This window comes from Oncorhynchus gorbuscha, linkage group LG03 (assembly GCF_021184085.1).
Source record: "Oncorhynchus gorbuscha isolate QuinsamMale2020 ecotype Even-year linkage group LG03, OgorEven_v1.0, whole genome shotgun sequence".
In the NCBI taxonomy this organism is placed as follows: Eukaryota; Metazoa; Chordata; class Actinopteri; order Salmoniformes; family Salmonidae; genus Oncorhynchus; species Oncorhynchus gorbuscha.
This window is the reverse complement of record NC_060175.1, coordinates 72,384,904-72,399,860: the sequence shown is the minus strand read 5'-3', so window position 1 is coordinate 72,399,860 and position 14,957 is coordinate 72,384,904. Positions and strand designations below refer to the sequence as shown.

The window sequence follows — 14,957 nt, the reverse complement described above, 5'->3', positions numbered from 1 at the left end:
TTCCCAAAGCCAACTCTATAATGTGCGTTTGTCTGAGTGGAAGAAGTACATAGTAGTGGGGACGTGGTGGTGTGGTGTCACGTTGAGAGGTGACATGTGGCACTGGAGATAACATCTCGGGACAGATTGGAGAGGCCATCTGGAGGTCTGGATGAGTGTCCGCAGTGAAAGGGATCAGTGGGACAGGGAAGAGCGAGTGAGCTGTCAGAGATCTGGAAAGTTCCAATATGATACGGGCCTTTGTATGACTGTGATGTAAATCCATTTGAATTCAAATCACTTTTTGACAGCATTCCTTTTAATTTAAACAAAACTTTCCATACATGTTTGCCCATGGAAGAAGTGGTCAGAAAGTGACATTTTGGACCAGAATCAGGAGATAGAGCTGCTCAAAGTTGACCCATTTTGCTTACCCAACCCTACCAAAATACATCCATGTCTTAAATCACTGAAAACGATAAACGGTTGAGTTTGATATCATCTGAAAGCTTACAACAGGTCTGCCAGGGTTATGATTTCAGGTCCAAAAGTCACCTTCTGACCACTTCTACATTGGGCAAACACTTATGGTTACCTTATGGTAAGGTTTCGTTCAAATTAGAAAGGGGTACAGTCAAAAAGGGATTTAGATCATATGTGAGTTCTTGTGAAAGGTTATACTTTTTCAACCGAGGGGGGAAACAAACGTTCTCCGTTTCCTAGAAACTCGGGAGAGCCACAAAGAAGGTACAGTGCCTTGCGAAAGTATTCGGCCCCCTTGAACTTTGCGACCTTTTGCCACATTTCAGGCTTCAAACATAAAGATATAAAACTGTATTTTTTTGTGAAGAATCAACAACAAGTGGGACACAATCATGAAGTGGAACGACATTTATTGGATATTTCAAACTTTTAACAAAACAAAAACTGTAAAATTGGGCGTGCAAAATTATTCAGCCCCTTTACTTTCAGTGCAGCAAACTCTCTCCAGAAGTTCAGTGAGGATCTCTGAATGATCCAATGTTGACCTAAATGACTAATGATGATAAATACAATCCACCTGTGTGTAATCAAGTCTCCGTATAAATGCACCTGCACTGTGATAGTCTCAGAGGTCCGTTAAAAGTGCAGAGAGCATCATGAAGAACAAGGAACACACCAGGCAGGTCCGAGATACTGTTGTGAAGAAGTTTAAAGCCGGATCTGGATACAAAAATATTTCCCAAGCTTTAAACATCCCAAGGAGCTATTGAAATGGAAGGAGTATCAGACCACTGCAAATCTACCAAGACCTGGCCATCCCGCTAAACTTTCAGCTAATACAAGGAGAAGACTGATCAGAGATGCAGCCAAGAGGCCCATGATCACTCTGGATGAACTGCAGAGATCTACAGCTGAGGTGGGAGACTCTGTCCATAGGACAACAAGCAGTCATATATTGCACAAATCTGGCCTTTATGGAAGAGTGGCAAGAAGAAAGCCATTTCTTAAAGATATCCATAAAAAGTGTCATTTAAAGTTTGCCACAAGCCACCTGGGAGACACACCAAACATGTGGAAGAAGGTGCTCTGGTTAGATGAAACCAAAATTGAACTTTTTGGCAACAATACAAAATGTTATGTTTGGCGTAAAAGCAACACAGCTCATCACCCTGAACACACCATCCCCACTGTCGAACATGGTGGTGGCAGCATCATGGTTTGGGCCTGCTTTTCTTCAGCAGGGACAGGGAAGATGGTTAAAATTGATGGGAAGATGGATGGAGCCAAATACAGGACCATTCTAGAAGAAAACCTGATGGAGTCTGCAAAAGACCTGAGACTGGGATGGAGATTTGTCTTCCAACAAGACAATGATCCAAAACATAAAGCAAAATCTACAATGGAATGGTTCAAAAATAAACATATCCAGGTGTTAGAATGGCCAAGTCAAAGTCCAGACCTGAATCCAATCGAGAATCTGTGGAAAGAACTGAAAACTGCTGTTCACAAATGCTCTCCATCCAACCTCACTGAGCTCGAGCTGTTTTGCAAGGAGGAATGGGAAAAAATGTCAGTCTCTCGATGTGCAAAACTGATAGAGAAATACCCCAAGCGACTTACAGCTGTAATCACAGCAAAAGGTGGCCCTACAAAGTATTAACTTAAGGGGGCTGAATAATTTTGCACGCCCAATTTTTCCGTTTTTGATTTCCAATAAATGTCGTTCCACTTCATGATTGTGTCCCACTTGTTGATTCTTCACAAAAAAATACAGTTTTAGATCTTTATGTTTGAAGCCTGAAATGTGGCAAAAGGTCGCAAAGTTCAAGGGGGCCGAATACTTTCGCAAGGTACTGTATATTTGAGGAGCGATTATTTCCCATTTCAGCTTGGCCAACTGTGCACAGATGACATGCGGCTTGACTCCTGCCTTCATTAAAATTGCTCAGCCGGCCCCAGGAGACAATACACCAGAGTTTGGTTCTCTCTGAATGCTGAAGTTGACATCAGTGACAATGTTGTGGTGCGTTAGGCTAAACCGCTAGGAGATAACAATGCTGTTCTCCTTTGGTTATTGGACAAATAACTTTCCCACAAAATTTTGGGAACCAAAATGTGACATGCTGGTAACATGGACGCTGCTACCTGACAGAGAGAGTAAAATCCCCTGGGTTGCTCTTGCTCGGCCGGGCTAGGAAACTGCCGTGGACCCCCCGCGTCAACAGGAGCTGCTCTGCCTCGATGCCGGTGATGTTGGGGTGGAACCACCTTGAAGAACACAGAGAGAGAGAGAGAGAGAGAGAGAGAAAAGAATAGTTTTGATCACAAAAGCCAAATCCAGAGTCACCAGTGTTTCTCTGTACATCCCTAAGGGACTTCCAGGCGTATACAGAACGTTAGTTAATTACCTTCAAATAACCTACCATTTCCATTCTCATAACATTAATAAAACCTCCCAGGAAAACTGTTAGAACCTCCCTGCAACCTAAACATTTACATTCCCAGAACAGGCAAAAAAAAGAAAATGTAACTTAACATTTTACCGGTCCGGAAACGTATGGCTTTGGTCCCAAAACCAATTTGGAAACCCACAACTTCCATAGAACCAAATGTGCTAGCTGGGTCAGTTTGGTGACAGTAGTTAGATACACATAAAAAGTGAGATATAAACTTTTGGAAAGCAGAACACCAATATTTACAGAGCTTAATATAACTGGCAAATGTTTACTTCCTGTGTTATATAACCAAGTAGAGAGTAAAAGATAACATTTACTACATTTACTCCATCCAGCTCACATTTTGATAAACCCGATCGTCCACTATTAACCATTACAAATTTGGATGTTACATTGTCCACCAACCTAAAATAATATAGAGAAATACACACTAGCGCAATTGAAAAGTATGGCTCTGGTCTGTGTCCTATCACTATCTCCCCCTACATATATCCCTACTGTTCTGTCATAAATAAATAAAAAATACTAAAGGGGATGGTGACTCCTCTTCATAGCAAAAGATCTATCGATGTCTGAGAAATACAATTTATGTGGTTATGCTTAGAAATGCAACATGGAATAATGTTTTTTCCTCTTCATAATGTGTGTTTTTCATCATTGGTAGTATGCTAAAGTAATAAAGCATGTCAGTTGTTTGGAGTTGCAGCTCATGGTTCAGTTAGTTCACAGGGTTAAAACCTCTAACTCAGGAGTCTCCAACCTTTTCTAGCATGAGAGCTAGTGTAATGTGTTTGTTCACCTGCACCCGGACGCATTTGCTAATAACCCATCTGCAACCGTACGACTATATGTGATGAAGTGAAATTCTTAAGCACGCACCCGATCCTAACCCATAAATATAGAAAATGCACTGTACAGTCAGAGATAGTGGAATTCATTTTTGACAGGCCTTTTAGATATTAACCTGTTTCTGCTTATCATTTCCAGCCATTTGGTGGTGGTGTAAAGTACTTAAGTAAAATTACTCTAAAGTACTATTGTCGTTCTTTTAACGCAACGTAACGTAATCAACACTGCTAGCTAGCCAGCTAGCCCCCGAATAGCAGCACTGTAGAAACTACTACACTCAACGGAACGACTTGATTAGTGTAGTGTCAACAACGCAGCCACTGTCAGCTAGCCTACAAAGTCAACAACGCAGCCACTGCCAGCTAGCCTACTTCAGCAGTACTGTATCATTTTTAATAATTTTAGTCAATAAGATTCTTGCTACGTAAGCTTAACTTTCTGAACATTCGAGACGTGTAGTCCACTTGTCATTCCAATCTCCTTGCATTAGCGTAGCCTCTTCTGTAGCCTGACAACTATGTGTCTGTCTATCCCTGTTCTCTCCTCTCTGCACAGACCATACAAACGCTCCACACCGCGTGGCCGCTGCCACCCTAATCTGGTGGTCCCAGCGCGCATGACCCACGTGGAGTTCCAGGTCTCCGGTAGCCTCTGGAACTGCCGATCTGCAGCCAACAAGGCAGAGTTCATCTCAGCCTATGCCTCCCTCCAGTCCCTCGACTTCTTGGCACTGACAGAAACATGGATCACCACAGATAACACTGCTACTCCTACTGCTCTCTCTTCGTCCGCCCACGTGTTCTCTCACACCCCGAGAGCTTCTGGTCAGCGGGGTGGTGGCATAGGGATCCTTATCTCTCCCATGTGGTCATTCTCTCTTTCTCCCCTTACCCATCTGTCTATCGCCTCCTTTGAATTTCATGCTGTCACAGTTACCAGCCCTTTCAAGCTTAACATCCTTATCATTTATCGCCCTCCAGGTCCCCTCGGAGAGTTCATCAATGAGCTTGATGCCTTGATAAGCTCCTTTCCTGAGGACGGCTCACCTCTCACAGTTCTGGGCGACTTTAATCTCCCCACGTCTACCTTTGACTCATTCCTCTCTGCCTCCTTCTTTCCACTCCTCTCCTCTTTTGACCTCACCCTCTCACCTTCCCCCTACTCACAAGGCAGGCAATACGCTCGACCTCATCTTTACTAGATGCTGTTCTTCCACTAACCTCATTGCAACTCCCCTCCAAGTCTCCGACCACTACCTTGTATCCTTTTCCCTCTCGCTCTCATCCAACACTTCCCACACTGCCCCTACTCGGATGGTATCGCGCCGTCCCAACCTTCGCTCTCTCTCCCCCGCTACTCTCTCCTCTTCCATCCTATCATCTCTTCCCTCTGCTCAAACCTTCTCCAACCTATCTCCTGATTCTGCCTCCTCAACCCTCCTCTCCTCCCTTTCTGCATCCTTTGACTCTCTATGTCCCCTATCTTCCAGGCCGGCTCGGTCCTCCCCTCCCGCTCCGTGGCTTGACGACTCAATGCGAGCTCACAGAACAGGGCTCCGGAAGGCCGAGCGGAAATGGAGGAAAACTCGCCTCCCTGCGGACCTGGCATCCTTTCACTCCCTCCTCTCTACATTTTCCTCCTCTGTCTCTGCTGCTAAAGCCACTTTCTACCACTCTAAATTCCAAGCATCTGCCTCTAACCCTAGGAAGCTCTTTGCCACATTCTCCTCCCTCCTGAATCCTCCTCCCCCTCCCCCTCCTCCCTCTCTGCAGATGACTTCGTCAACCATTTTGAAAAGAAGATCGACGACATCCGATCCTCGTTTGCTAAGTCAAACAACACCGCTGGTTCTGCTCACACTGCCCTACCCTGTGCTCTGACCTCTTTCTCCCCTCTCTCTCCAGATGAAATCTCGCGTCTTGTGACGGCCGGCCGCCCAACAACCTGCCCGCTCGACCCTATCCCCTCCTCTCTTCTCCAGACCATTTCCGGAGACCTTCTCCCTTACCTCACCTCGCTCAACAACTTATCCCTGACCGCTGGCTACGTCCCTTCCGTCTTCAAGAGAGCGAGAGTTGCACCCCTTCTGAAAAAACCTACACTCGATCCCTCCGATGTCAACAACTACAGACCAGTATCCCTTCTTTCTTTTCTCTCCAAAACTCTTGAACGTGCCGTCCTTGGTCAGCTCTCCCGCTATCTCTCTCAGAATGACCTTCTTGATCCAAATCAGTCAGGTTTCAAGACTAGTCATTCAACTGAGACTGCTCTTCTCTGTATCACGGAGGCGCTCCGCACCGCTAAAGCTAACTCTCTCTCCTCTGCTCTCATCCTTCTAGACCTATCGGCTGCCTTCGATACTGTGAACCATCAGATCCTCCTCTCCACCCTCTCCGAGTTGGGCATCTCCGGCGCGGCCCACGCTTGGATTGCGTCCTACCTGACAGGTCGCTCCTACCAGGTGGCGTGGCGAGAATCTGTCTCCTCACCACGCGCTCTCACCACTGGTGTCCCCCAGGGCTCTGTTCTAGGCCCTCTCCTATTCTCGCTATACACCAAGTCACTTGGCTCTGTCATAACCTCACATGGTCTCTCCTATCATTGCTATGCAGACGACACACAATTAATCTTCTCCTTTCCCCCTTCTGATGACCAGGTGGCGAATCGCATCTCTGCATGTCTGGCAGACATATCAGTGTGGATGACGGATCACCACCTCAAGCTGAACTTCGGCAAGACGGAGCTGCTCTTCCTCCCGGGGAAGGACTGCCCGTTCCATGATCTCGCCATCACGGTTGACAACTCCATTGTGTCCTCCTCCCAGAGCGCTAAGAACCTTGGCGTGATCCTGGACAACAAACTGTCGTTCTCAACTAACATCAAGGCGGTGGCCCGTTCCTGTAGGTTCATGCTCTACAACATCCGCAGAGTACGACCCTGCCTCACACAGGAAGCGGCGCAGGTCCTAATCCAGGCACTTGTCATCTCCCGTCTGGATTACTGCAACTCGCTGTTGGCTGGGCTCCCTGCCTGTGCCATTAAACCCCTACAACTCATCCAGAACGCCGCAGCCCATCTAGTGTTCAACCTTCCCAAGTTCTCTCACGTCACCCCGCTCCTCCGCTCTCTCCACTGGCTTCCAGTTGAAGCTCGCATCCGCTACAAGACCATGGTGCTTGCCTACGGAGCTGTGAGGGGAACGGCACCTCAGTACCTCCAGGCTCTGATCAGGCCCTACACCCAAATAAGGGCACTGCGTTCATCCACCTCTGGCCTGCTCGCCTCCCTACCACTGAGGAAGTACAGTTCCCGCTCAGCTCAGTCAAAACTGTTCGCTGCTCTGGCTCCCCAATGGTGGAACAAACTCCCTCACGACGCCAGGACAGCGGAGTCAATCACCACCTTCCGGAGACACCTGAAACCCCACCTCTTTAAGGAATACCTAGGATAGGATAAAGTAATCCTTCTCACCCCCCTTAAAATACTTAGATGCACTATTGTAAAGTGGTTGTTCCACTGGATGTCATAAGGTGAATGCACCAATTTGTAAGTCGCTCTGGATAAGAGCGTCTGCTAAATGACTTAAATGTAAATGTACTAATTAAGTCGTTTTTTGGGGTATCTGTACTTTACTATTTATATTTTTGTCAACTTTTACTTCACTGCATTCCTATAGAAAATAATGTACTTTTTACTCTTTACATTTTCCCTGACACCCAAAAGTACTCATTATATTTTGAATGTTTAGCAGGACAGAAAATGGTCCAATTCAAGGCACTTATCAAGAGAACATCCCTGGTCATCTCTACTGTCTATGATCTGGCGAGCTCACTAAACACACATGCTTCGTTTGTAAATTATGTCTGAGTGTTGGAGAGTGCCCCTGGCTATCCGTACATTTAAATAACAAGAAAATGGCACAGTCTGGTTTGCTTAATATAAGGAATTTGAAATTATTTATACTTTTACTTTTGATATTTAAGTATATTTTAGAAATTACATTTACTTTTGATACTTAAGTATAATTAAAACCAAAATACTCTCAATTAGTATTTTACTGAGTGACTCACTTTTGAGTAATTTTCTATTAAGGTATCTTGACTTTATGACAACTGGGTACTTTTTCCACCACTGCAATTTGGTAGGCTATTTGTTAGTCAACTTGACTATCATTAGATACATACAGCTTCTTTTCTGTCATTACTGGTTGCCCTATAAGACTAAATAGACCCTTGCTAAAAAGAATAATGTTGTGGCGGAGATCTTTGTGGGCTATAATCGCCTTGTCTCAGGATGGTAAGTTGGTGGTTGAAGATATCCCACTAGTGGTGTGGGGGCTGTGCTTTGGCAAAGTGCGTGGGATTATATCCTTCCTGTTTGGCCCTGTCCGGGGGTGTCCTCGGATGGGGCCACAGTGTCTCCTGACCCCTCCTGTCTCAGCCTCCAGTATTTATGCTGCAGTAGTTTATGTGCCGGGGGGCTAGGGTCAGTTTGTTATATCTGGAGTACTTCTCCTGTCTTATTCAGTGTCCTGTGTGAATTTAAGTGTGCTCTCTCTAATTCTCTCTTTCTTTCTCTCTCTCAGAGGACCTGAGCCCTAGGACCATGCCTCAGGACTACCTGACATGATGACTCCTTGCTGTCCCCAGTCCACCTGGCCGTGCTGCTGCTCCAGTTTCAACTGTTCTGCCTTATTATTATTGGACCATGCTGGTCATTTATGAATATTTGAACATCTTGGCCATGTTCTGTTATAATCTCCACCCGGCACAGCCAGAAGAGGACTGGCCACCCCACAAAGCCTGGTTCCTCTCCGTGCAGGTGCTTCTACACCTGCATTGCTTGCTGTTTGGGGTTTTAGGCTGGGTTTCTGTACAGCACTTGAGATATCAGCTGATGTACGAAGGGCTTTATAAATACATTTGATTTGATTTGGCAGCAAAGATGTTTATGAACCGAGGAGAAAATGCTAACTGATGCCATTTGGAAATGGCATCAGACCGGCTTGAAGGACATTAAAAGCTGTTACAACATGTTTTTGTTAAGATTTCAGTTTGGCTCGGATGCCTATTTTATGTGGTTGAAATACTATCATCTCTTAAGATGCTGAAAGAAAACATTTCTCTTCTCCCGTTCCCCCCAAAAATTGACATTTGGTGTATAATTTTACTGCAAGAAATACTTAATTCTGCAGGAGTTAATATTTTATTAGGCTGACCTACGGTCAGTGGTTAGGTTTCCATCCAATTGGTGAATATTCGAAAATCGCATAAAAACAATCTGTGCATTTTCCCACCAGTGATGTTTCCATCAAATTGACTTGTTGCGGATAAAAGGCTGTGCGTGATGACATAGGAATTAAACTACAAATGGTATTTTATGTGCACTATGTACCGTGGCATTTTCAACTCTGATGGTTTTCACAAAAAAAAACATGTTATATAGCGAGTCTGCCCACTGCGCACTGTTTGCTCGAGCACACATATGACTAACGGACAAAAGAATGAGAGGATTTGTATTTGTCAAATGGCAGCCAACAATCGATCACCATGTCACCAGAATAAGACCGTCAATATTTATTGGAAAGGAGCATCAACCTCATCACCTTGCACTTTCACCACCCTATTACTTATTAGCGTTGCAAGGCCCATTTCCACGAGTGGCTGCTATGGCCAATGAATTCACTATTGTGGCTTTTTAAGCCTTGTGAAAGTGCAGAACTGTGAACCTATTTGCATGAAGCATAATGAATAATGACATTAAAACGACAGCCAACGTTGATTGAGCCCGTTGCAATGATGTTGTGAATGGAAAAGAGAGCACAAGCGCGGGTTGAGAATTTCCACAAAACACTGTGTTGAATATGGTTGGATACGTTCTTAGATGAATGTAGTGCAATGTTCTGGTATCAGACTTAGAAGCTACAGATTGCACCTTTTTGTCTGCTGTGGCCACGAGACAGGTTGCACCCACTGTTGATGCTTCAACAAACTAATACACTCAAAAAAAAAACACTTTGTTCAATTTAATCCAATCGGTGCACAGAATCCACAAAGGCCTTCGTCCTTGGTCCTGCCAGGTCAATAAATGACAGGAAACAAACTAAGATGAGCTGTCAAAACAACAATAGCCTATGAATATTAAAAACACACCTACTGGGTGTTGTGACACTGTCAATAGTCTGTTACGCCATAAAAACAGCAACAGCCAAACCTCAAGACCTACCACTGCTTTACCAATACCACCCTTTCCTACAACTGCTTGCTACTTCGCATCTCCATCAGTTGCTTCAGAATCCAAACCATTTAGCGAGCAACAGCACACCAGAGTTTCCATTGAAGTATGCATAAAGTGTGCATACTTCCTTAAAGTATGCATTTTCACATTTCCCGTCATGGATTTACAGGCATTGTATAGGTGCTGTATAAGCTTTGGGTGGGGGGGGGGGGGGTAGTTTCCGACATTATTAAATCCATGACTGCGAGTGTGCAAGTGCACACTTTAGGAGAAGTGTGAAGAACCAGGTCGTAGCTACAGTGAATGTAGTGGTGGTTTAAATACAGTCCTACTTTCAGAACACCGTTTACAATGTGTTAAGAAAAACACTGCAGGGGACTTTTGAAGATGACTTCATACAAAATATCAGCGATAAGAGGGGGTTTCGTTAAATGCCAGTGATTCAACACGAGTGGGAAAAGAATAGATTTTGACACTAACATTTAGAGAAACAGTGAGTCACACAGCCCATTCATTTCCACGGCAAAAGATTGCTTTCCTTCCCCCGCGCTTCCCAAAGAAGTATGGACAGTGATAGATGCAGCGAGCGCAACAAGAGATCCTTTAATTAAACTCCACATACAATCTTTATACCAGATCAAGTTTCTATGCCCTGGCACTGTAGTGAGTATTTGGGTATTTTCATGTTCATATTTAGGAGAGCAAAAAAACATGACCAGTGTCATGAAAAAATAAAAATGTTTTTTTTTCTCCCCTCTCTTAAGGGACTGTATTCGTAAGATAAGGACACCGACAGACATGTTAACACTAGATCTACTTACAAGCCTTGTGAGACTTTCGTACAGCCTTCAAGTAGCCGTGAAACACACATCCTTTCATATTTCTGTTTGATGGCAAAACTATGGATCCAATTTAACCGGACTCGTGGGGAGCTTGAGCTCAACCGCTGGGCAAACATCTATATCGATTAAGTCCCTACAACGTCAAACGAGTAAAACCCAGTCCTTGGAATGGCGGATCGCTGTCCTGTGCCTTCGCTCCGAACCTCCGGTGGAAATCAGGATGAATCACGCTTTATTGACAGCTTGTCATTCACAAAGCAGATTCACATGAGAGAAAAAGAGAGAGACAGAGGGAGAGACAGTTAGAGAGAGAGAGAGAGAGAGAGAGAGAGAGAGAGATGTCAACAGTAGACAGTAGTGGAGCTGATGGAAGAGGGAACAGACGGGGCCAAAGCCACAGGAAGCTGCAGACATCTGGGGACTGACACTGGCCCAGATTGCACCTGACCCCTTCATCCACCCAGGCACCATGCTTTTTCTCATTCCAAGCCCAGGAGATTACTGAGGAACTTTTCAAACAGCAGCAGCAAATCAGAACCGATTACCACTGGCATTCACCAAGGGATTAGACACAAATACATGGCAGGGGGAATGAACAAGGCTCTCTCTGATATCATCAAATGCCCAAGCTGTGGCATTAACATTGGACTGGGATATAGAGCAATTGTTTTTGCGTGTGGAGACTCAGAAACAGACCTGATGTACTGTAGAATAGGGATCACTATGGTCCACCTGGTTCAAAAACAAGCAGTCAGTAGGAGATAAGAGGAATTACAAGTACATGACTGTTACCAGTACAATACATTGTATTGCTGTAGTAGCAAGATGACAGCAATGTAGTGTTTTATTCTTTTTTTGGTATTCAATCTTGTGAGTTGTGGAGCACGTTTGACATCTAACAGTCAACTTTTTCTCTGTTTGAAATTTCAGCAGCACCATGCTCTGTCTACCAAGCTATAATAACTACAAATCCCATTCTCGGAGCCAAAATCAATGTTTCTGTCAAGGATGGCGAGGCACACCAAACACTTTCCATCCTGTGCATTACCACAGGCCTCAATGTTCCATGACTGCCATGACCTCAAGACAAACCAAACCAAATAGCAGGGTCGTATTTACTAGGCACCAAATGGAAGAAAACACACTGAAACAGGGAGTGACTACATGGATTTGTCAAAGATACACTTGTTTTTGTTTTCCTTCGTTAAAATGTTTTGCTACAGTGTGCACAAATGAATACGGCCCGATATGTGTGAAAATGTAACATAAAAAGGTTGTTCCAGTTCCTTGTTTCAATCACAGCGGACAAGAATCAAGCTCATCTCTACTAAGCAGTATAGCCTTACGTGACAGTCTTCCAGATTATCCTACGATACTCTCATTGTATGGCGTCAGGCTTTGCAAAACCTAACTATGCACTTTACAGAGAAGACCATACGGCAGAGGTTGGACAGAGCTACATGAAACGGTTGTCTTCTATAATACTCCACTTTGTATGACAGTACCTTTAACATTCAACAAATCAGTTGTGTACTATTCTACACACGGCTATGTGGCTTAGCTGTGCAGAAGAGGGAACTATTGCTCAGTACAGGGAGAGGAAGAGGAAAATAAACGAAATGTAAAAAGGAGAAATACTGTAGCGCACATTTTTATGTCTATTCGATTTCTGCTGTCCAACCAGTCATTTCATAATCATATATAGTATTATAATTACACTATTACATAATGTGGTAATAAAAAAAAGGTAAGTCTAAATAAACAACAAGCTCCACATCCTCCTGATCACACTGCTGCCCACCAGTTGTTACTTGAACTATGAGTATGTGCAACATTCTATATACAGTACCAGTCAAAAGTTTGAACACACCTACTCATTCTTGGGTTTTTCTTCATTTTTACTATTTTCTACATTGTAGAACAAGAGTGAAGACCTCAAAATGACGAAATAACACATATGGAATCATGTAGTAACCATTGCACACTCTTGGCAAAACATTGAAAAAGTTATCCTTTTTAAATAAAACTAAATTAGTCATATGTTCACCAAATAATGGATTAAAACACACGGTTTTGCAATGAAGGTCTACAGTAGCCTCAACAGCACTCTGTAGGATAGCACCATGGTGTAGCCGGAGGACAGCTAGCTTCTCTACTCTTCTGGGTACATTGACTTCAATACAAAACCTAGGAGGGTCATAGTTCTCAGCCCTTTCCATAGACTTACACAGTAATTATGACATCTTCTGGAGGACATCCTCCAATCTATCAGAGCTCTTGAATCATGAACTGATATGTTGTCCACCCAATCAAGGGATCAGATAATGAATCTAGTACTGAAAGCATAAGCTGCAGCTAGGTAGCACTGCAGTGCATAACGTGTGGTGAGTAGTTGACTCAAAGAGAAGGAAAGACAATAGTTGAATTGTTTTGAGCAAATTAATTTCTTCCAAAATGAAGGAGAAGCAAGAGAAAGACAGAGGTTTCATTATTTATTTTTCACTTTCTTAGCTAGCAAATGGAGCTAGCTACTTTAGCCTACTCAAACACCTTGCTCAAGCAGAGGGATACTAGGTTAGCTAACTGGCAATGACTATCCAACACAACACTGGAACTCTTCAAAGTCAAGATAAGCTTTTGGTTTTTACAAATGTATTGCCACTGGGGCACACCGGTGTAACTGTAACTTACTGACGGGACACTAACATTACTGCATGATTGTAGCGAGTTTACTAACGCATTAGTTCTATTAGCTATGCTGATTATGACGTTACTTTAGCTAATATTGTGACAACGATGTAGGCCGTGTTTAGCGTTTATAATATGGTTTGAAAAGTTTTGTTTTGTTTTGCCTGGTCACATACAGCTGATCTGTTGTGCATTGAAGTCCACAAGTGAAGGTTAACTAGGCAAGTCAGTTGAGAACAAATTCTTATTTACAATGACGACCTACCAAAAGGCAAAAGGCCTCCTGCGGGGATGGGACCTGAGATTAAAAATAAGAAAATAAAAATAAATATAGGACAAAAAAAACACACATCACGAAAAGAGAGACAACACTACATAAAAGAGAGACCTAAAAAACAACAACGTAGCAAGGTAGCAACACAACATGACAACAATATGGTAGTAACAACATGGTAGCAGCACAAAACATGAAACAAACACTATTGGGCACAGATAACAGCACAAAGGGCAAGAAGGTAGAGCCAACAATACATCACACAAAGCAGCCACAACTCTCAGTAAGAGTGTCCATGATTGAGTCTTTGAATGAAGAGAGTTTGAGTGTTTGTTGCAGCTTGTTCCAGTCGTTAGCTGCAGCGAACTGAAAAGACGAGCGACCCAGGGATGTGTGTGCTTTCTAGACCTTTAACAGAATGTGGCTGGCAGAACGGGTGTTTTATGTGGAGGATGAGGGCTGCAGTAGATATCTCAGATAGGGAGGAGTGAGGCCTAAAAGGGTTTTATAAATAAGTTGATGCGAGAAGAAATGCAATGTGGCTGCTGTGAAAGTGAACTGTGTTTACTGGTGATCAGGGGTGTATTCATTCCGCCGATTTCGTTGCAAAACACTTCTTAAACGGAAGCAAATGGAACGAAACGGGGATAAACATACCTGAATTTGTCCAATGGAAACTCTCGTTTGCAACTGTTGGCCTAATGATTTCACCCTAGATCTGCTAGATGCAGGCAAGAATGTGCAAGGACGTCACCTCAAATTTCTCTCTCGACCTGTGTGCACCTACGTTGTAAACTTTCATTCATAGGCTAGGTTGTAGCAACTTCATGATGGGTATAGGGAACATTTGAGCTTCATGTAGTAGCCTAAACCTATCAATGTTACATTGAACTGGGTGAATGGAATATGAATGACAGCCATCCAATATGCTGTAATAGAAATAAGGCCATGCTCATAAAAAAAAAACGGCACCGACCACCACTGGGACATACAGTATGTGGTATTCTGGGGTGCTGCCATCTTGAATACACAGTCCCGTAGAGTACACCACTTGGGTTGTATTGTGTTGACTGGGGTCCAGACTAGACTTGATTTTGTTATTAATCTGACATTTTTTACTGGGTCATGGGAAGAAAAAAAGTCTACCAA

General features: G+C 43.7%; 1 protein-coding gene across 4 annotated transcripts in view; it reads right to left on the bottom strand.

The window, feature by feature from the left end:
* Window positions 1-14,957, bottom strand: part of LOC124031854 (tyrosine-protein phosphatase non-receptor type 11-like) — a 62,291-nt gene that overhangs the window by 31,875 nt on the left and 15,459 nt on the right. For 2 of the 4 annotated variants that reach the window (XM_046343617.1, XM_046343618.1), the window contains exons 1-2: window positions 10,826-10,977; window positions 2,608-2,730 (exon numbers count right to left, since the gene is read on the bottom strand). In XM_046343617.1, coding sequence (XP_046199573.1) covers window positions 2,608-2,730; window positions 10,826-10,962 — 260 coding nt within the window. In that variant the 5' untranslated portion in view covers window positions 10,963-10,977. Of the gene's footprint in view, window positions 1-2,607; window positions 2,731-10,825; window positions 10,978-14,957 lie in introns of those variants that run through there. The other 2 variants (XM_046343619.1, XM_046343620.1) reach the window with 1 other exon arrangement.